This window comes from Phaseolus vulgaris, chromosome 8, assembly GCF_051622355.1.
Source record: "Phaseolus vulgaris cultivar YP4 chromosome 8, ASM5162235v1, whole genome shotgun sequence".
Lineage (NCBI taxonomy): Eukaryota > Viridiplantae > Streptophyta > Magnoliopsida > Fabales > Fabaceae > Phaseolus > Phaseolus vulgaris.
In genome coordinates, this window is record NC_143505.1 from 30255267 (window position 1) to 30278934 (window position 23668).

Consider the following 23668-nt stretch of genomic DNA (forward strand, 5'->3'; position numbering starts at 1 on the left):
CATACACTCTTTCAAAGCATTCCAAGAAACCACGGGAGGTTTCTTGCGATATATAATGTCCATTACAATTTTATGCCACCATTCTTTGGCATAGCCCAAAAAGGATAAAGAAACTAATCTAAGTTTTTGGTCATCTTGGACCTTATACACATGAAAATAATGGTCAACCTTAGTCTCCCATTCTAAATACACATTAGGATCACTATCACCATTAAAACTAGGGACTTTTTTACAAGCAATGTTGAACACTTGGTGATATCTTTGGTCACGATTATAGCTCTCTTCATGAGAATGATGGTGATGCCTCCTTCTTCTATGTTCTTCTTCACCAAGGACTGAAGCTTTGGAAGGAGAATGCTGTTTGTAAGATGCACCACTTGAATAGCCAGCCATTTTGCAAATAAAAAACAGCAAACACACAAAAACAGCAAACAAGTTAAAAATTAGCAAAAACAGTGAGCTGTAATGAAACTGCCGAAGTGAACTAAGGCTGAAAAAGATATCACTCTCAAAGAAATAATGTTCTTGCTCCAATCTGATCTTGAGGCCTTGGAATCCTCAAATGAAATATGTCAAAGCAAGCACACCAATCTTAAGAGCAAACCACCACAAAACCAAAGAAACAATAAAGACAAACAAGAAAAGGTATAAGCAAGGAAAAGGTAATTGCAAAAGGAATACTATATGTAAGACAAACTCAAAGAGTAAGAATGAAAGACAATCAAGAAAATAAAGAACTCAATGAGAAAAGTAGGCACACAAAAGAATACCTAAGGAAAAGCACTAGAGTAGATGAAGAAAACAAAAAAATTTAGCTACTGGAAATTTTTTTTTAATGCAAACTGTGTTTGATATTCACTGATTTAACTGGAACGTTGTAGAGCGAACTGGATTATGAAATTTATACCACAGAAACTTCAAGATGTTAACTCAAAAATGGCACTGGAATCAATTAAAAACAGTAAGCCAATTGAGAGAAATAAATTTTTCAAAATCGCTGCCAGATTACCGTATTTTTTTCGGCAGAAATGTACACTTTTTTTATATTATTTATCATTTTTTGTGTACTTCATATTTTTGAATGATTCTTTTTTCTATTCTTTTCTAACACTTTGAATATCTCAAATCCAGAATTTCAGAATTTTACAGTACGTAAATCAATTGCAATAAGGAAAAACAGTAAGCACTTTTTTCAGAAACAGAGGAATCCTAATAGGAATAAAAAAAACAGGATGATGAACTAGCAAAGACATAATAGAAAATGATGTATTGGAACTTGTATAGGTCTAGAATACAAGTATGAACTCAATGCTAAAAAGAAAATGCTCAAAGGATCAACATCAATTCAGAAAAATATATGACACCAAAGCAAGAAACAATCAAAACAATAAAAGTACTACTAGAAGTAATGACATATATGGAATAACATGACTAAGACAAAACTTAACAAGATTCAAAAATTAAAAGACACAACACAAATTGTAACAAGTGAAAGGAAGCTTAAGGTAAACTCTAGGAAGGATAATGCCATTCCAAAAGAGCAACCATACTCATAAGAATTATGAGTGCCATAAACCTTTCCACAAACACTTGGAGCAAAAGAAAAACAGCAAGAAAACTCAATTAAAATTCTAAAACAGAAACTTAAATTGCAAGAAATTAAAGAGCTCTTGAAATTAAAGTGCACACAACTCAACAATTAACAAGAATGAACCTAAGACTCATGATACCACATGATGTGATTCCAATAGCCACATAGAACAAGATTCTTGACATTTTTAGGAATCACCTTGAGCTGGAAAATATAGAGGCACTTTCTTAGAAGTTGGATCATGGTTCTAAGTCAAGAACTCACCAATAACAAGTACCAAATCCCAAACTCATTTGGATGAACCAAATATTGTCAAATTGAATCAACAAAGGAATTTAAAAAGAAAAGACCGAACAGAATTAAGAAACAAACAGAATATAGGTGCTGGAAAATTAGAAGAACCGAAACAAAAACAACTCAAAACACAAGGCAACATGAACAAATTGAAGAAGAAGAAAGGAAGGAGAAGAGAATGCTCATGGAGATGGAAGAATGGTTGGATGATCACGCCACTAGAAGTATGGATGCTCCTAGATGAGTGTGGAAGCCGCCACTTGAGGAAACCATGGTCCTTCAAGATAAGACTAGAGAAGAAGCTCAAAGCTCTCCAAATGCTCACTCCAATTTTGAGTATAGTTTCTTTAGATAAAATTCAAATCTGAATTTTACAAAGGAAGCACCTCTATTTATAGCCTAAGGTGCTGAAAAATAGGTGGGAAATTTCAAATAAACTCATTTGAAATTCCCACCAAAAACAAGTCACATGGGAGGTGTGACCTTTTTCTACTATGACACCTCCCAAAAACTACACCTACACCACTCTCCTAAGTCACATGGGTAATGTGACTTTATTTTACATTTTCACACTCCTTTATTTAATAACCACACCTCCTAAAACTATACAAGAGTATTTCAAAGCTTGGCCTTGCCCCTCATGGGATGGACTTGGGCTCTTTGGGCTTTGGTCTTCTTGGGCTTGGGCTTGGGCTTTGGGTTTGGGCCTCATCTTTATTTTATGTCTTCTTTTAATTTTGAGAAGACTAGAAGGAAGAACTTCAAATGTGAGGGTGGATGTCCTCTTCCTCCATTAATAAAAGCCTTCTTTATTTGATTCTCATCACCTAACTCACCCACCTACCACAAGTAAAAAAGAAAAAGACAAAGAAGGCCAAGTTGACATGGGTCTTATCCTTTCACCTCCAAGGTGTTTTCCTTCCTTATCTTTTTCATTATCCAAGGTTCCTATTTCACCAGCATCTTGGTTAAAAAATGTTAGGGATGATTTGTTCATACCTCCTAATGGTTGTCACCATTTAAGAGGTCTTTTTCCAAAACATCACATCATTCCCAAACAAATTTTTCCAACTTGGTCGATTTATAGAACCTCCTTTTCTGAAATCCCATTATTTACAAATGCTAAGTCATGTTTACATTTTTCTTCCACTTTGAATTGTAAAACTAAACTGACTTTGTTATATGCAGGGATTCAGAATTCGTGGACGAATTCTCTCCAACTCGAGGAGTATGATGAGAATCAAATAAAGGAGGCTTTTATTAATGGAGGAAGAGGACATCCACCTTCACATTTGAAGTTCTTCCTTTTAGTCTTCTCAAAATTAAAAGAATACATAAAATAAAGATGAGGCCGAAGCCCAAAGCCCAAGCCCAAACCCAAGAAGGCCAAAGCCCAAAGAGCCCAAGTCGAGGGGCAAGGCCAAGCTTTGTGTTCCGTCCGGTTGACCTGGGATGTCTTCGCGCGCGACCTCAACCGTCAGCTAGGGACTCCTTCCCACTGGTTACCTGTGGATTCCTGCAAAGAAGGACAAAAGGGCGCCCTAGCGGCCGTTTGCACTCCGACGCTCAAGTCAGCCAGCAAGAAACACCAAAAACTATGCACCTCCGTATCTGAGCACCGCGTATGGCACTCTGAAGGTGGTGAAAAGGAAACTCTGTCTAGTGTATATTTTCTCCCTCTGGCAAAGATCTTTCCCTAGTCCCCTGTGCGTAACCGCAAGGCTCGAGCAAGCAACTAGAGAGTTTCTGGGAAATTTGCCAAAAGTTCGAACCCCACTCCCAACATTCTCGGCGCTATTTAAACTACCCAAACATTTAAAGCGCCTTAAAGCGCTTTTAATCATAAAACGTAACACACTTAATTAACGCGCCTAATTAGAAAACGTAGCGCATTTAAGACGTTGAAACGCTTGGGAGCCTTTATAGTACCTTAAACACTCGAAACAGAAACTGTATTAAATGACTTTAATTACCTGGTGCCTGACTAAATGGTGTTTCTATTCTGACCTGGCTGTCGTACACGTGGAGGGCCTCACAGCGCCATGACCCCATCTGGGGACGTTTCTACGTGTGAGTCCTCCTGCTTGGGAGTGCTACTGCGCAAGGGGTGACTTTTTGGGTGCCAACTCATGCCCCCAATCATCTAGTCACTCACTTTGAGAGCGTATCTGCCTTCCTCTCGTACCTTGCACCTGGCTACCCTGGGCGTGACCCCCCTCTTGAGTCGTATCTGTCCCAAAGGCGTCTCTGGGGCGGCAGGGGTACTTCACGAGTCAGGCTGCCCTACACTGGCGCTATCACTATGGCCTTGAAGCCACCTTTCTCTTCTCTTTATCACTACCCCAGATTATCGGGACCTGAGGCCTTCCCACGGCGTCGCTCCCTCCATGGTCTTTCCTACCCATGGGTATCGGGGAACCGCACTGTGATTGCCTTGCCTTAATGATATTTGATCTTGGCGACGCCCTGGTTGGGCGACGCCTTCACCTAGGCGACGCCTCGCCTTGGCGACGCTTCCTCTTGGCGACGCTGGTACTTAGCGTCTCTTCACCTAGGCGACGCCTTGTGTTGACTTTGACTCCTGGCGTTGACTTTGACCTTGACTCTGTCAACGCCCGGATACGGGACGGTACACTTTGAAATACTCTTGTATAGTTTTAGGAGGTGTGGTTATTAAATAAAGGAGTGTGCAAATGTAAAATAAAGTCACATTGTCCATGTGACTTAGGAGAGTGGTGTAGGTGTAGTTTTTAGGAGGTGTCATAGTACAAAAAGGTCACACCTCCCATGTGACTTGTTTTTGGTGGGAATTTCAAATGAGTTTATTTGAAATTTCCCACCTATTTTTCAGCACCTTAGGCTATAAATAGAGGTGCTCCCTTTGTATTTTTCAGATTGGAATTAAGAGTAAAGAAACTATACTCAAATTTTGAGTGATCATTGGAGAGCTTTTGAACCTTCTTCTCTAGTCTTATCTTGAAGGATCCATGGTGTCCGCAAGTGGCGGCAGCACACTCATCTAGGAGCAACCATTCTTCTAGTGGCGTGATCATCCAACCATACATCCATCTTCATGAGCACTCTCTTCTCCTTCCTTTCTTCTTTTGTTATTTCCTTGTCTTAGCTTGTTTCCTTGTTGTTTTTGGTTCGGCAGTTTCAGATTTTAATTGTGTTGCTTCAGTTCTTTTGTTGTTCTTTGCTGTTCTTCATCTTTCTTCTTCACTTTCCAGCTTTTGGTTCGGTACATTTTAATTTCCAGCATTCTATTTTAGTTTGCTTAGCTTTTGTGCCTTTTTGTTCGGTTCAATTTGACTATAATTGGAACTTCCATATGAGTTTGTGTTTTGGCACTAGTTTTGGTGAGTTCTTGTTCATAGAACCTTGATCCATTTCTATGATAAAGTGCCTATCTCTTAACCAACTCAAGATGATTCCTAAGAATGTCAAGAATCATTCTAATTGTGCTAGTGGAATCACATCAATAACAATGGAAAGATCCTTGGAAAAGGAACCATAGGTAAAGAAAATAGCTTTCTAATTCATGATGTTCTTTTTGTGAAAGGGCTCAAACATAACCTACTAAACATAAGCCAGCTTTGTGATAGAGTATACCAAGTCACATTCAGAACTAACTTCTGTGAGATTCATCTACCAAACTCAAAGGAAGTTCTGCTGGTTGGTAAGAGATCAAATAATGTCTATTTACTTGATATCTCTAACTCTACATCTATTGGTTGTCTTTTGACAAAGCATGAAGAATCATGGCTTTGTCACAAAAGAATTGCACACATACATATGCATCACTTGAATAAATTGATTTCAAATGATCTTGTTATTGGCACCCAAACTCAAGTTTAAGAAGGAACATGTGTGTGAAGCTTGCCAAAAAGGGAAACAAACAAAACAATATTTTAAACTGAAAAACTTTGTTTCCACCTCAAAACCTCTTGAGCTACTACACATGGATCTTTTTGGTCCTTCAAGAACTATGAGCCTTGGAGGGAATTATTATGCTCTTGTGGTAGCAGATTATTTTTCCAGGTTTATGTGGACCATATTCTTACATTAAAAAATGGAGGCTTATTTTGAATTTAAGAAGCTAGTAAAGAGTCTATAAAACACCTGTTGTAGCAACATTGGTGCAATTAGGAGTGACCATGGTGGAGAATTTCGGAATGAGAAATTCAACAACTTTTGTAACAAGCTAAGCATCTTCCACAACTTCTCTGCACCAAGGTGATGTGAGTTGCTTTTATGATTGGTCATTTAGGTGACACTTTTAGAATTAAGATTCAAATTGTTAAACAATTAAGAGTGAAAACCTAAGGAAAATCCCCACTGGACATTAACTTAACCAAGTGGTTAAGTACATGTGAAGGTTCATTTCACAAAGGCAAAAGGAAAACACAATTAAATGGTGAATATGATGACAATTATGGTGCAGAATTGAACAAGCACATAAGAACAAAAGAGTGGACCGAAATGGAATTCAAAGAAGCAAAACTAAGAACATGTTTATGAAAGAATGAAATGGAAATGGATAAATGGAAGAGATGATGAAAGAAGAACTTATGGATGGTGAAGCAAGGATGAATTACGCTACTTGATGGGGTGGAATCACCAAGATGAGGAAAAGGAAGCCGCCACTTGAGAGCATCATATCTCACAAGATAAGACCAATTTAGAGGAGACTCACTCACTCACTACTCATACAAAAATTGTGCAGAATTTCTTTACTATAATTTCAACTTGTCTTACAAAGGGGGAGGTCTCCTATTTATAAAATGACGTGCCTTGAAGAACAAGAAGGGAGAAGGATATAATGGACTATGCAAGGGGGCGACCTAGGGTTGGACTTTAGGTCAATGCCGCCCCTTCCTACACATTCTAGAAATTAGGATTTCCTTCCTTCCCTAATGGACTTCTCATGGCCCAATTTTATATCTTCACCTCCTATTTATGCTATATGGACCTACTCTTATTTATTCTACCATTTGGACTCCTCAAGTGAGCCCAACTTATTTACAACATTTTCTAAACAATTAAGAAGCCTAGCAGGAAGAACTTTAGGTGCTTTGGTTTATAGCTTCTTCTTCTATTGATGCTTTCTTGAGGGTTGGTGGGGCTCGAATTTGTATACTGAGATGACTGACCCTTTTAGGAAGTCCGTGTTGTGTCCTTAGTCATCAGTAGGTTTTGTTAGAAAGCATGGCTTTAAACTAGAGGGGGGTGAATTGTTTAAAGAGGGTTTTCGTAAACTTTTAAGGCAAGAACGAAATTACTTCAAGAAACAAATGATAAGAAATTCAATTTGCCAAAACACAAAGCAAAAACAATAGCACCAGAAAAACAATCGGTTGTTTATACCAGTTTGCAAATATTAAAACTGAATTTAAATAGATTAAGGATAGAGAGAATGCACACAGATGTTTATACTAGTTCACTCTAAACCCAGAGCTACATCCAGTCTTCTCAGAAACCACTAAGGAATTCCACTAAGCAATCAAACCTAGATCACTTACACCACAACCAAGAAAGTGACCTTGATCCCCTCAAGACACACACTTCTCTTGGCCAACACACCAACACTAAGAATTTTCATCTTGATCCCCTCAAGAACACACAACACTTCTCAGCAACCACACAAAGTTTCTTTCAATAGATACAAGGATTACACTTGTTACAGAATGAAATCTGAAATCGATACAAGAGAAAATCCTATCTCACACTCTTTGATCAAACTCAATCTTTAAGCAATCTCAACTCTTTCAAAATCAGTAAGTTGTGAAAAACCCAAATCTGTTTTTCTTTGTTTGTTATCAAATCTTAACAAACTATTAATTGCATTTAAAGATTTGTCAAAACATTAAAAACTGGAGCGTAAACAGTTAGAAAATCATTTAATGCTTAGTCAAAGCACAAACGATTTTTCTGTTATGGTACCAAAACAAACAATCGATTGTTTCCACGAATGAATCGGTTGTTTTGGTTTTGACAGCAAGTCAACCATAAAAACAATTTTCAACCTTTTCTAAAAAAACACCTAAGTATAAAACAATAGGTTGTTTTGACAAAACAATCGGTGGTTTTTCACTTAGTTTGAAAAACATTTTTCTTTTAAAAAGATTGAGAATGCCTATGCTTTGGATTCAATTAAGAGTGGATTACAAAACTCAATATACCGCAGATCCTATCTTAGACAACTTAGCAACAACAAGCACAACCTAGCCTTCAACATCCTTCAAAGGGTTTGGATTCTTCAAAGCTTGAACTCCACTTGGTTCAACAATCTCCCCTTATTTGATGAAGACAAATCCCTGATGCTTGGGTTGTACCTGATTGAATCTGAAGCAGTTCCTGCAAAGCACAATTTTAAGCAAAGCATAGAACTTCTGATATTTGGTTAGCACATAAACAAATATAGAAATTCAGAGCATAATATCAGAGCAAACAATAAACAAATATAGGAGCAAAAACCTATGAGGTTTCACTCATACAAACTGTTTTGCAGAAATAAAAAGAAACTAAAACCAAACACAACATACATCTCCCCCTATTTGTCTTCACAAATAAATAAAAAGAAGAGATGAAAAAGATAAATGTTCTTAATACATCAGATTTAAAACAACAAAAGCAGAAAAAAATAGAAAAACTGATACAACCATAAAAAACAATCGGTTGTTTCGATACATCAACCGATTGTTTTTCTCTTCATTCATCATTATCAGCATATTGAAGATCAAAGATTTGGTTTTGTACTGCCTCAATCTGTTCATCTAGGGTCATGAAACGTGCATCCATGCTGTCAAACTTGTTATCAAACCTCTGGAAATTGTTGACACATAGATCATGGAGATTTCTTTGGTTCTCCGCAAAGCCATCAAGCCTATTGACCATGTATCTCTCAAAAGAAGACATGGTTGGCATTCTTTCTTCTTGATTTCCAGCATCAGCACTTGGTCCAGCATCTTGATTTGCTTCAGGTTGATCTTCATGTTGAAAATCCATATCTGCAGCATGTTCATCTTGTTCATGATCAGCAACAACACTAGTTGAGGCTCCAAAGTCACCATCTTTGCTAATCCATTTGCCACCTACTTTGGTGAAACCCATTTTACTGAGAGATCCATTGTTCAACTCTTGAGTTGACTTGACCAACTCAGATGTTTCATCCTCTAGGTTCACTTCAAAATAGAGTAGAAATTTAGAAACCAAAACAGCATATGGATAATGATAGTCACTTAGCCTCATTGCCTTTTTCATGTGCTCTTTGATGATGTGGATCCAATTAATTCTGATCTTCTTCATAATGCAGAAGATGTACACCAAATCCTCTTCTGTAAGCACATAATGATTGCTCCCCCTTGGAGTTAGAATCCAAGTCTCAATGAGGGCTAGCAACCTTTCATCAAGCCTTAAGCCACAAACAGAGCAAGTCCTAACTTGTGCATTTTGGTTCTTCAAGCAACTCTTGTAGTATTGAACTTTGTTGAAGTCCTCCACTACACCAAGGTTTCCCTTATTGATTCTGAGGCCAGAGTACTTTAGACCAGCAACAACAGCCCACACTTCATGTGTAATCTCAATATCTACACCTTTTACATGAGAAACACGGCTGTTTCCCTCAAACTTGAGATTTGTGTAGAAAACTCTTATCAAATCTGGATAGATGCTGCCTTTCATCTCCAAGAACTTTCTGAGGGACTGATCTTTAAGGAGCCTTCTGACATTGTCTAGCTTTCAGCTTTTCAGCCAATCAAAGCAAACAACTTTAGGGTTGTTTATCACTTTGGTGCTAGTCTCAAATCTATATCTCTCAATTAGATCATTATCACCATAAAACCATCCTTCAAGCCTTCCTCCAGACTTTACTGCTCTGGATTTGACTCTTCTTGAGGTGGGAGGAGTTGAGTCCATGATGGCAGAGAAGAAACAGAGAGAAGCTCACACAAGATTTGCAAGAGATGTTGCAAGAGATGTTGCAATTGGTTGTTCTTGTGGAGGAGATCAGTTGACCATGTCTTGCAATTGGTTGTTCACTTAAAGAAGACCATGAACTTACCTCACTTGAGCTACATGATTCATCATCATCTTCAACAATCAAGCAAATGTTTGCTTTCTCATTCTCATCCCAAGCTATGTAGGATCTCTTTGTCTTGCCCTTCTTTTCCTTGTAGCTAGGCTTTTTCTCCTTGCTTTTGTTTGGACAATATGCCTTTATATGTCCTTGTTCACCACACCCAAAACAAGTATAGTTATTGGAATTAAAATCATTGGATTTCTTGTTTCCATACCTATCTTTGTTGTTGTCCTTGTTGCGGTTCCTCTTCAAGAATTTGCTAAACTTTCTTGACAGCAAGCTAAGGTTTTCCTCATCACTATCATCATTGGATTCTTGTTTGCCTTTGTGCTTGGAAGCTTTTAAGGCTATGCTCCTTACATGCTTTTGTGCTTGACAACTTTTAAGGCAATACTCCTTACATGCTTGTCTTCGCTTTCTTGAACATTGAGTCGATTCATCTCTAACTCATGTTCCCTAAGCATGCCAAACAAAGAAGCCATACTCAAGGATGTTAGATCTTTAGATTCGGAAATAGCAGTTACCTTAGGTTGCCATGCTCTATCAAGACATTTCAAGATCTTGATGTTTAGCTCTTCCTTTTCAAAGGTCTTGTCAAGGCTCATGAGATGATTGATGATGTGCGTGAATCTTTTATGCACTTCAACAATTGTTTCACCTTTGAGCATTCTGAACATCTCATACTCTTGGATTAGAGTATGCTTCCCAACTCTCTTCACCTCATTTGTACCTTCATGAGTTACCTCCAAGGTGTCCCACATTTCTTTTGATGATTTGCTTTGAGAGACCCTAAAAAACTCATCTGAATTTAAAGCAGAGGTTATTATATTTTTGGCAATGCAATCGAATTTGGCCTTCTTGCTTTCTGAATCAATCCATTGAGACCAAGGCTTTTCAATGATAGATCCATCTTTTCCAAACTTTGGGATAAAAGGACCATTTTCAATTGCATCCCAAATTCCTTTGTCAAGTGATTCCATAAAGATTTTCATTTTCACTTTCCAAAATTGGTAGTTCAAACCACAAAATAGAGGTGGTGTATTGATTGAAGCACCTTCCCCAAAAGGTAGTCTATCAGCCATCAAAAACAGTTTTTAGGATCACACTTGAATAAATTTCAAGAACCAAGCTCTTGATGCCAATTGTTAGAAAGTATGGCTTTAAACTAGTGGGGGGGGGGGGGGTGGGGGGTAAATTGTTTAAAGAGGGTTTTCGCAAACTTTTAAGGAAAGAATGAAATTACTTCAACAAACAAATGATAAGAAATTTAGTTTGCCAAACCACAAAGCAAAAACAACAACACCAGAAAAACAATCGGTTGTTTATACCAGTTTGCAAATATTAAAACTGAATTTAAAGAGATTAAGGATAGAGAGAATGCACACAGATGTTTATACTAGTTCACTCTAAACCCAAAGCTACATCTAGTTTTCTCATAAACCACTGAGGAATTCCACTAAGCAATCAAACCTAAATCACTTACACCACAACCAAGAAAGTGACCTTGATCCCCTCAAGACGCACACTTCTCTTGGCCAACACACCAACACTAAGAATGCTGATCTTGATCCCCTCAAGAACACACAACACTTCTCCACAACCACACAAAGTTTCTTTCAACAGATACAAGGATTACACTTGTTACATAATGAAGTCTGAAATCAATACAAGAGAAAATCCTATCTCACACTCTTTGATCAAACTCAATCTCTAAGCAATCTCAACTCTTTCAAAATCAGTAAGTTGTGAAAAACCCAAATCTATTTTTCTATTTGTAAAACAAAGTTCTTTTTTGTTAACAAATCTTAACAAACTATTAATTGCATTTAAAGATTGGCCAAAGCATTAAAAACTAGAGCGTAAACCGTTAGAAAATCATTTAATGCTTAATCAAAGCACAAACCATTTTTCTGTTATGGTACCAACACAAACAATTGATTGTTTCCACGAATCAATCAGTTGTTTTGGTTTTGACAGCAAGTCAACCATAAAAACAGTTTTCAACCTTTTCTAAAAAAACCCCTAAGTATAAAACAATCGGTTGTTTCGACAAAACAATCGGTTGTTTTTCACTTAGTTTGAAAAACATTTTTATTTTAAAAAAATTGAGAATGCCTATGCTTTGGATTCAATCAAGAGTGGATTACAAAACTCAATCTACCCCAGAACCTATCTAAGACAGCTTAGCAACAGCAAGCACAACCTAGCCTTCAACATCCTTCAAAGGGTTTGGATTCTTCAAAGCTTGAACACGACTTGGTTCAACAGGTTTGTATCACAAGGACACCTCAGCAAAATGGAGTGGTGAAGAGAAAGAACATATCACTTGAACAACTAACAAGAACAATTCTTAATGAATTATGCTTACCTAAGTGCTTTTGGGCTGATGCGGTAAGTACAACATGCTTCGTGATGAATGGTGTTCTTATCACGCCAATTTTGAAAAAGACTCCATATGAGCTACTAAATGGAAGGAAGCCTCACATAGGACACCTAAAGGTATTTGGATGCAAATGCTACATCCTAAACAATGGTAAAGAGAATCTTGGTAAGTTTGATGCAAAAGCTGACAAAGGTTCCAATCTATTCCAAGGGAATCTCATCTTAAAGTTGCCAAGAGAATCCTAAAATATCTTAAAGGAATAACATCCGTGGGTTTATGGTATCCTTCACACTCTCCTATTCATTTAGTACGATACTCTGATTCTAATTTTGCAGGATGTAAATTGGATAGAAAGAGCACAAGTGGGACATACCATCTACTTGATTCAAGCCTTATATCATGGCACAACAAAAAGCAAGCTTGTGTAGCCTTGTGAACTGCTGAAGCTAAGTATATAGCTGCAGGGAGCTGTTGTGTAAAGTCCTTATGGATCAAGCAACAGCTAGAGGACTTTGGGTTGAAAGTCAGCAAGGTCCCTTTATTTTGTGACAACACGAGTGCAATAAATCTCAGAAAAAATTAGGTTCAGCACTCCAGAACCAAACACATTGAGATTCGACATCACTTTATTCGTGATCATGTCAGTAATGGTGACTGTGAGATTCAATTCGTTGCCACTGAAAGCCAGCTTGCAGACATTTTCACAAAACCCTTATCCAAAGACAAGTTTTATTCATTAAGAAATGAATTGGGAATAGTTTATCTACAAGCCTTATCTTAAATTCATGCTGTTTTTTAATCCTTCTTTCATTCTATTTGTGAAGACAAATAGGGGGAGAAGTGATTTTTAGGTTGTAATGTTCCTATATTTGCATTTGTTTTGCTTTGCACATTTGATTGAACATTGTTCTAACTGGTTTTTTGACTTGTTGTAAAACTCTTATACATATTTTAATCGGTTATTCCTGCGAAATAACCGATTGTTTTTCTGATGCTGCACCTATGCATGTTTGACTGGTTTCTCACATTGATTTTGTTGATGTTCCTTTTAGGAAAATTTGGCTTATGTTCCTTTTTGGAAATGATCTAGTGGAAACTAGTTTATGGTGCCTGATTAATCTGGAATAGATTATCCTATATTTCCAATTTTGCTTGTGAATGCAAGTTAAGCAAGATTCTAAACAGAACATTCCAAAAAGCATCCCAGGGATTTGTCTTCATCAAATAGGGGGAGATTGTAGAACATGGAAGCTTTGATGAACAAAATCTGTGATGAAGGCTTGATGCTTTGCTGCTTTGTTTGGAGCTTAGTTCTAGGGTGTTTAGAATTCTTGTAAATATCATTCTTAATCCTATGCACAAGATGAATCAATCTGTTTTAAAAGAGAAAAATGTTTTTCTAAGCAAAGAGAAAAACAACCGGTTGAAATCACGATATAATCGGTTGTTTTACACTTAGCTTGTTTGAAGGTTTTCAAAACTGTTTTTGACTTAGTTGACTAACTGTCAAAACCAATTCAACCGGTTAAAACGACATTTCAACCGGTTGATTGTCACATTTCTTAATAGGACTCCTATTTATAGGAGAAAGTCTCATAAAACCAATCAAATGAGAATGCGACAAGTGCCACCACCTTATTGGTGTAAATACTCTCAATTGAGGAGAAGACATGTGGAGTTTCATGCCTTCCTTGCCTACATTTCTATTTGGATTTGAAAAACAGTATTTATTCCATATACAGAAATTAAAATATGGGTCTAATATAAATTATTTTAGATATGTGTGACTTTTTTGTTTGGGTGGTGAAGTATGACTTTATATATCCATCCACGTATGACTTTATCATATGTTTTTTAACTTAAATTATATATCGAGAGGAATTATTTGAATTATAAGGCCAAAACAATACAAAGTCAAAAGATAATAGTATAATAAATTTAGAAAGTAGATATCTCATGTTCATATCATCAAGTGGGTAATATTGAGACAAAGTCTAAAGTGATATTTGATTTAGTTAACGAGCTTCCCAGAATAAAATAATATCACAGTAACGTCTTACCGAAACACTTATTTCTTTTTGATGTGGAAAATTTCATCGGTCTTCTCTTTGATCGAGCACGCAGAAGCATACGCATGTAATTGTGATAGAATGGTTGATCATGATAGAGAAGTAATTAGGAAATTATGAAGTGCAAACCAGTTCAATGGTTCATCCTTATAAATAGCAAGCTTGAGATGAATCAAAATTCAATATATTCTCAGAAGCAGAAACATTTAAGATAAGAAAAAAATGAAAGCTGTGTACTTGGTTGTTGCCATCTTGGGTTTGACATGCTTAGTTGTGTCTGCCTATGACCCTAGCCCTCTGCAAGATTTTTGCGTGGGAGCCAAAGAAAGTGATGGTGGTATGTAGAAGCAATCCTCGTTGGATGTTGTGTTATTATTGTAATTTGATTTCTTAATTATAATTTTGGGTTGTTAATGTGCAGTATTTGTGAATGGAAAATTCTGCAAAGATCCGAAGGTGGTGAAAGCTGAAGATTTCTTCAAGCATGTGGAACCTGCGAAGACTGAGAATCCACTAGGATCACAAGTGACTCAAGTGTTTGTTGATCAACTACCTGGACTAAACACATTGGGCATATCTTTGGCTCGCATAGATTTTGCACCAAAGGGTTTAAACCCTCCCCACACTCACCCTCGGGGCACAGAGATCCTTATTGTTGTTGAGGGTACTCTTTATGTTGGATTTGTTACTTCCAATCAAGATGGAAACCGTCTCTTTACCAAAGTTTTGAACAAGGGCGATGTCTTTGTCTTCCCAATTGGTCTCATTCATTTCCAACTTAATGTTGGATACGGCAATGCTGTTGCAATTGCTGGTCTTAGCAGCCAAAATCCAGGAACTATCACTATTGCAAATGCTTTGTTTAAATCTGATCCACCTATTTCTCCTGAGGTTCTAACCAAGGCTTTTCAGGTCGACAAGAGCACAATTGATTATCTTCAAAAGCAATCTTGGTATGACAACAACTAATTTCTATTTTTCGACTATGGACCCTCATTTCTCCTCTCCTCTCGATAATTCACTCTTGTAATAACTATATCTATTTACTTTCTTCTTTCATCTAATTAATCTCTTGTTTCAAAGTTTAGATGAGCAATAAAAGCCCTATTTTACTTTTATCCTTTTCCAGTGTATTTTCCACTTAACCATTGTGAAACACTTTTATATGTCTCCTTTTTATCATTAATCTCTTATAAGATCTTCTATCACTCACACCACTATAATAAAATTATTAAATAAAAATTAATTTTAAAGATCAAAATGATTAATTATTATATTGATTTTGTTGAACAAGATGTTTTGATGTCTCCAAAACCAAGAGAAAAGCTTGAAGACCTTGTTGTTGGGTGTGTGTGTTGTCTAATTGTTTGACACTTGTTAATTCAGTCCCTAAGATGATCCAAATTCATTTGAATCTTTAACCTTTTGAAAAGATGAGTTTCTAAAATGCTGTTGAAACCGGTTGTCCATACACTACACATAGTTTTATATTAAAAAAAAACTAGTTAAGCATGATTACTTGGTCCCAACCTCTATTAATTTGGACTCTTCCACTGGTTGCAATCCATTGCCTTATATAGTAGCAACACTCATGCCCTCCCGTTTGTTTATTGCATTACAATTCAATATTAATGAAAACATTATAATAATATTTATTTCACAAGATAGGAAATTAATAATGAAAAATTACAAAAACTATAGTTGCAACCATGTCAGTTTCTAACACTTTAAACATGGTTGGCCACTGCATATAACAATGTTATATTAGGTGTATGAGCTAATTAATAAAACAAACTCGTTAGAGGATGTTTAAGTAATACATATAGGTAAGTTGATAATATAATTACCACTTGCTTGCTTGAGGTATGTGGGTGGTTTCTTGTGCATGACCAAAACCACGCAATAATGTGATTATTTAGGTATATCACAAGTAATTACCAATGATGTCTACATTTAGAAAAAAAGTAATATAACTTTAAAGGATGGAATACTAATAATTGTTGACTTAAAATATGTACTTTCTCATTAATATAAGGGACAACATATATATATATATATATATATATATATATATATATATATATATATATATTCCCATGTAACTAGACAGTCCGTGATGTATGTGTGGGTTTCAGCTTTGATATTTTTCATATGATTAATTAATTGGGGATCCATGAATCCATACACATAATGTTTCCCGTCATTAATACATACTCTTGACAAAATACGTGCAAGTATAATTAATATTATATAGAATAAAATGAAATAATGTTTGAGACTTACATCATCCAAAACTAAATGACAAATATATTTAGCTTTTGGTTGCCAACTGCAACCTGTAATACACCAGACAAATGTATATATAAGGGGATGTCATTAATTCTTCCAAAAATAGTAGCATCACACAAAACCTCCATTGGGTTTGTACCTATAGCCACAATAACCTCTAATAATGAGGGTATAGGATTGTCGATAGAAATAGTTTTATTCTCTCTCTATGCACTTGGTTTTTGATGATCTTACTGCAAAATAAACAACATTTTCATTAAATAAAATATACAAAATGTATTCATACTTAAATAAAAATTAATAATTATAATTTATTTTCTTACCAGGGGTTATGCAATAGATTGAACAAGTTGTCTAGGCCAGGAGACGAATGTCTGAAATGTTTATGTCATACTAGTTACCTCATTCGTTGGCACAGGAATTGTAGCATCAACAACTCACACTACAAGAAAAAATCCAATTATGTATGGATTTACCCACATACTTTTGGAAGTGAGTAAATTTTCTAAACCCACTAACATTTTCGTAGGTAATGTTGTTTATGGATAAATGGAAGATAAGCCCAAAAATATGTGGGTCATAAACACTTACCTATTGATAAAGGGTGGTGGAAAAATAATTATTTTTGGTCTGTAAATTTGATTACTATTTAATGATTTTCTTGTAATGATATGTCTTCTATTATAACATATGTGTCATACTACCAACCATAAATTTAACTAGAACCTAAGTTATAATTAGCAACTCTGTGAGAGGGAGGGTCAAATAATACCTATCAAAATAGGTGACAAATAATAAAAATGTTGAACCAAAATAACCTAATGGTTTTCTCACTGTAGCAGTAGGAGCAGCTCTCTCGTCATTTATGGAGTTATAGATGCAATGATGGAAACAATAACAATAGTATCGATGGAAATGTTTTTGCCCTTAGACATATGTTACCTGAATCCATTCGTGTAACCTCATCTCTTGGCTAACAATTTTATAATTATAACACAAAGTTAAGTTCGTTATATGACACGTCTTACTATGATATAAAATAATACAGTTATTTGCAAATATATTCTCACATTTTTTTTATCTTAAATTAACAATTTTTTTCCTTATAATCAAATAACAGTCCTTTGTTGTACTTATAGCATTAATATGGGGTTGTTTATTTAGTCCTTCTCATGCCAGGTATCAATATATAAAATAATACAATAATTTTAAAACTATATTGAGATGCTTTTGGAGTGATTGATGAAATTCTAATAGGTTCTGAACCACCAGACATGCACTGATCACCTCAATGAAATGATATTTTGTCCACTTCATAAGTTCCCACACAAGTTCATATATCAATTAAATTTAAATATAAATTCAAAACATAATGAAATAAAATTTAGTTTTGAATAAGTTTGAAGGGTATGTTGTCATAACTAGTAAATAGGTCTTGAAACCAAACTATTAGTAAATGATTATATAGATGCAAAAACAAGTTTATGAAGTTTATGCACATTGTAAAGAAATACTAAAAGAGTTGGAAACATTCAAAAAGATAAATTATGTAGCGTCTAATATAATCCCAATAATTATGTGACTAACCAAAAGTTAGAAATTCACACTCGTAAGAAATGAAGGAACACAATGCACATACATTACAAGCCTAAAATAAAAGAAATTTTAACTTATTTAAGCCAAGCAAAACTAGAAGTATTCCAAGATAATCCAAATTGTATGACACCTAAAATATTTGGAGATTGTTAAGAGTCCATGGAGGAAACCTGTACCAAAAATCACTCAAATAACTTCTTCTGGCTACAACCTTGTGGCTTACAAGAGGAATCATAGGCTTGATAAGGGTGAGGTGCAAGCTCATGTTGAGAGGATCACAATCAGATAAACAAGAGCAGTGCCTCTTATTTCTTCTATTGCCTTATATTTTGATCCTTTTTGGCACTCTAGATTTACCGTAACCTGGAAAATATCAAACACAAAAAGAGTGTTGAAAACTTACATTCAAAAACCTCATTTCAACACATTCTAATTGGTAAAAATTGATGTGGCCCCAAGAAGAGAAAGTATTGGAAAAGAGTGTTAAAAAATGTGTTCCTATCATCTCTAAACATAAGTTACGAACATGAATTTTGAACCCATTGCAAGCAGACAAATGATAGACACATTTAGAAAATTAAAACATCATTGACTAAAATCTTCGGTGATAGAATTATTTGTATTCATCAGTAAGAGTAACAACTTCTAATTTTTTTTAGCTCTTCACAATTAAAATCAAAATAAGTAGAATTGATTTAAGATTCCCAGAACACTAAGAACATAAGACTCAAGGAATAGATGTAAGGAAAAAAATTGACAAAAAAAAATTCAAAAGCAAAATTGAAAGTGCTTGATGAATAAAAATGTGGAATTGTAAATGAAAAAAATTTAAAGGAAAAATTTAAATTGATTGAACATAAAAGCAATAATTAAATGTGTTGCAAATTTAAAGCAGAAAATCAACTAAAAAAAGATAAGCACAAGTTAAAACTATGCTCTGATTACCACATGATGTGAGTTGATTTTAAGATTGCAAATTTTATGGGTTACTCTTTTGTTTAAGCTTTTTGAGATTATCAAATATGGTGACAACCCAACGAAGTTTCCCACTGGACACGAACTTAACCAAGTGGTTAAGTAAGTTTCAAGGTTCACTTCTAGAGGGCAAAGAGAAAAACAAAATATGGTGATTATCATGATGAAGGTAAATAGCGAAAATGGAAAGAACATGAGATGAAAAATGACAAGTGAAAACCAAAATAAAAGACAAACATAATAATATAAAGAGGGATGGACTAGATGGCGCAAATGGAAGACAAAAAGAGGAAGGGATGAAGAAACATCATGGAAGAAGAAGGGATATCACACCACTTGGAAAAGGAGACACTCCAATATGAGTGGTGAAAGAGCCGCCACTTGAAGTGCTCACACACTCAAGATAAGACCCACTGTGAGAACTCTCAAGTCTCACAAAAACACTTTTGCAGAGTTTCTTTACTTTCAAAATTCAATGTGTTAAATACATGAGGCAAAACAGTCTATTTATAGTTGAGAGTGTCTTAGAGAACAAGATAGAGGGGTAGGGGTGTCATTTGTGAGAAGTCTTCTAAAAGATAGGTCAAAGAAACCCTAAACCTAGAAGCACTTGTCATTACAAGCCTAAATTACTAAGCACACCCTACTCAAATTACTAAACACACCTTACTCAAATTACTAAGCACACTCTAGTTTATTCTTCTATCTAAAACCCCCAAAGTGAGTCCAATTTATTTACAAACATTTTTGTCTTGTAAGAAGACCAGAAGAAAGAACATCTGATGCTCTGGTTTATGCTCAGTTCTTCTTCTGTTGAGGTCCTTCCAATATTTGGTGGGGCCTTGTCTTGTAAGCTTAGACTACTGTTCAAAGTGTGAAATGCCTCTTTTGTCCTTCGTCATGTGCTTGTCTAATTGGGTTGTATCACCACTAATATATATCTAACATTTGTGAACTGACTTTTACAACAAACAGTTAAAATTCCTCCTACCCTTTCAACCTACTATATGTTATTCCTCCATAAAGCATACCATTTTTCCTTGTGCACCAACTCTATAGTTTCTTGGTGGCAGCTCATTCCTACCCCTACATTGCGTATAAGTTCTTTCAAATATCTCTCTTTAATTGTTTCTCCCACCCGTCTGATGAGCAAGTAATCTTCATTTACCATCTCTAATTTCAATTAGGATTTATCCTAAGATAACTTATACTCCAAATAATCTTATTTCATTTGAAACTTATTTATGCCTGCCAGTGAAAATGCTTTTGAAAAAAATTGTGTTCTATAATACACCAAATACACGTTTTATTTAGTAACATTATCTAATGATGTTCATAAAAGAAACATATACTCCCCTTTAAGTTTCAAATAAAATCAATGAATACATCAATAAAATCTCAAGTAAATGATTTTGATGAATCAATTGAGAAAAATAGGATTGGGGTTCGTACTTCTCACTCGTTTGTATTTTTAATCAATAAAAACATATAACATTCCATCTTGATTGACTCTACCATCTTTATTGAAACATGTTTGAAGTACGAAATACATGTTTTATTCGGTATAATGATCTAAAGATGTTCTTAAAAGAATCAGATACTCGTCTTCAAGTTTCAAATAAGATCAAGGAATACGTCAATAAAAAGAGTAAAATCAGAAATTCAATAATTCTTAGATCAGGGTAATTTTCTTACATTAAACAACAATTAAGTTTCAAAGTGTTCAATTTTCTCACTAATAAAAACTACACATTGGCACTTATCAATTTCCGCCAACCTAGAATCTTGCTTGTCCTCACTCTTCCCCAAAATCCTTAGAAATCAAATCTATAGTTCAATATCAGAACAACTTCATGGAAAGAGCACAAGATAATTCAACAAAAAAATTATGGTGATTCCTATCAATTCAAACCAAAACAGGATAAGAATGTATTCAATTTCCAAGGTAAACAATTGTTACTCTTTACTGAGAATCAAACTAAGGAATTTCTCTCTTCATTCCTCACTGGTGACTGTTTTCCCTCTCTTTTCACTAATTTCCAAGCTAATTTAAGGTTGCCCTTCATTTCTAGTTGATTACAAACACTTTTACAAACATAGATCTTAAGGTTATTTTCAGGTTGTAATAAGGCTGGGTTACAAAGAAAATTTGGTATTTCCAGGATAACAAAATGCACACTTAACAAAAGATTAACATATTTACAATTCAATTTCTAATTGTGTTATTCATTATCCCTTCCATAAAATTCATCTATATTACTTCCATTTTTATTCTTGTAATCCCCTTTTATTTTCTTTTTCTTCTTTTTATTTTAGAAAAGAGAATGAGAATGTGGATTATTTTGTAATCCCCCTTTTTTTCTCTTTTTTTTTTCATTCTCAAGATCTCAGCAGCCACACCAAACCCAATTCTTCTAATTATAGAAATTTGAATTGCACCTATGCTCTCCTTTTGTTAGCATACCACAAGGTAGGCCGAAATATGTATATCAGAAGCCTCGGTTCTTGTTGCATAGCATAGTCTCCCAATGTCCTTCTAGGTGGATTTTATCTATTTTCAGCCATTTGGAACTCTGTTTGATTGTGTGAGTTGAGAGTGTTGGAAGATTCTCCTTTTGCTTGTCCTTGCTTCTTCTTTTCTTTTTTCTTCTTGCTCTGATTTCTTCTAACTGTCTTCTCAATTTCTTGGTCAAATTCCGATTGATCTTCAGGAATCTGTCCTCTTAATAGCATATATCTAAGGCAACTCAAGCAAGGATTAGTACAGGATAAAAGAATAAGATCTAAACAAGTTTCTATTCACAAAGAAAACAAACTATTCACACTACTTAATAAGTTATTCAGGTAGGTGCACAGTAATAAATGACGTACCTTTCTCCTTGGAATGTGTGCTATTTATATTATTTTAATGGGCTTACCTCATTGGGCCTGATTAGTGGAATGGATCACACTTAGGGTTGCATTACCTAATCCTTAATGATGGATTAGCTTCACTAACCTTGGTTTGAGCGTTAATGGGTATACGTGTCGGTCGGCCTGGTCGTGCGTGGTGTGTCTGTCGGTCAGCCAGGGAGACAGAGACACGTCAGCGTGTGTCTCGGTCATCTCGGGTAGAGAGACCGAGACACGTCATGATGTCGGTCGGCCATACCGATACATCTTTAAAGTACGAATGTCGAACCCACATGGAACAATTCTAATTAATAAGTTTTGTTATAAAAATCATTAAGTATAGAAAATAATGTTGAGAACTTTTTTCATAACCAAATTAAAGATTTCACAAGAAGTAACTTAAAGGTTCAAAATTTGCTTCAAGACATAACAAAACTAACTTATCAAATATGGATAAAGGTACTTGGGATTGAATTGCATCTATCTGAATTATCTGTACTTTGGAATAATACAATATATAATACTCAAAACTACTTATTGTTTATGCTTAATTTAAAGTCATTCACCTTGACTCGTCACAGATGAAATTCATAAGATAATTTCTCAAATATTGATTCCTCAAATATCTAACAAATAATCTAGCTTTATGAACAAAATTATGATGCTATTAATAACTTGAAATCTATTCCTAGCATTCCAAGTTATCAAGTATTTTCGTCTATTTCAGATCCTTAAAGGTACTTTCCAGTTAACCTTAAGGATCAAAATGAAGACTCCAATGATCATATAGAATCAAACAATAAGCAAGAAATGGAAATACCAAGAACAAGTAGAAAAGAGAATATTATATATATATATATATATATATATATCACCAAGAATACATTTGATCAATCTCAAGTTAGAAAGCACTTAGCCACTCATGACAGCTGCTCCAATCTTCATTCTTGATTTGGATTGCATAAGAAGGGCTGATTTGAGCAAGCTCTTCTCTTAGAATAAAGTTCTCCTCTTCTTCTCTCACTAATCTCTCTCTATAAAAATCCAATCTTTTTCCACCGCTTCTTTTTTCACTTTGTTCCAAAATTTATATAACTTTAGCTCAAGCGAGCCAATTCAGCTTAAGCTAGATCTTTCGATGCATTTTTAGCTTGAGCTTGCAATTCTAGCATGAGCTAGATTAGTACTGCACCTTAAATCAAATATGGACAGTTTTAGCTTGAGCTAAATCCTATAACTTGAGCTAAATCTTCTAGCTTGAGCTAAATCTTCTTGTGATCCAATTAAGTTTTTGCTTTCTTTCTTTCAATGCTTCATATTCATCTTCAATTTAAACAAAAATTGAGATTAAATTTCTACATTTGTTTCTTTGTTCAAAATATATAATCAGATTCAATAATTCTCATATTAGGGTAATTTTTTTACATTAAGCAACAATTAAGTTAAAAAATGTTCAATTTTCTCACTCATAAAAACTACACATTGACACTTGTCAGATA

At 35.1% G+C, this 23668-nt stretch overlaps 1 protein-coding gene across 1 annotated transcript; it reads left to right on the plus strand.

The window, feature by feature from the left end:
* The first annotated feature begins 14367 nt into the window (after positions 1 to 14367).
* LOC137824375 (germin-like protein subfamily 1 member 7) lies at positions 14368 to 15535 on the plus strand. Its single transcript, XM_068630010.2, has 2 exons — positions 14368 to 14754; positions 14839 to 15535. The coding sequence occupies exons 1-2, from the start codon at positions 14640 to 14642 to the stop codon at positions 15384 to 15386; spliced, it is 663 nt and encodes a 220-aa protein (XP_068486111.2). The 5' UTR covers positions 14368 to 14639; the 3' UTR covers positions 15387 to 15535.
* Positions 15536 to 23668: the final 8133 nt, after the last annotated feature.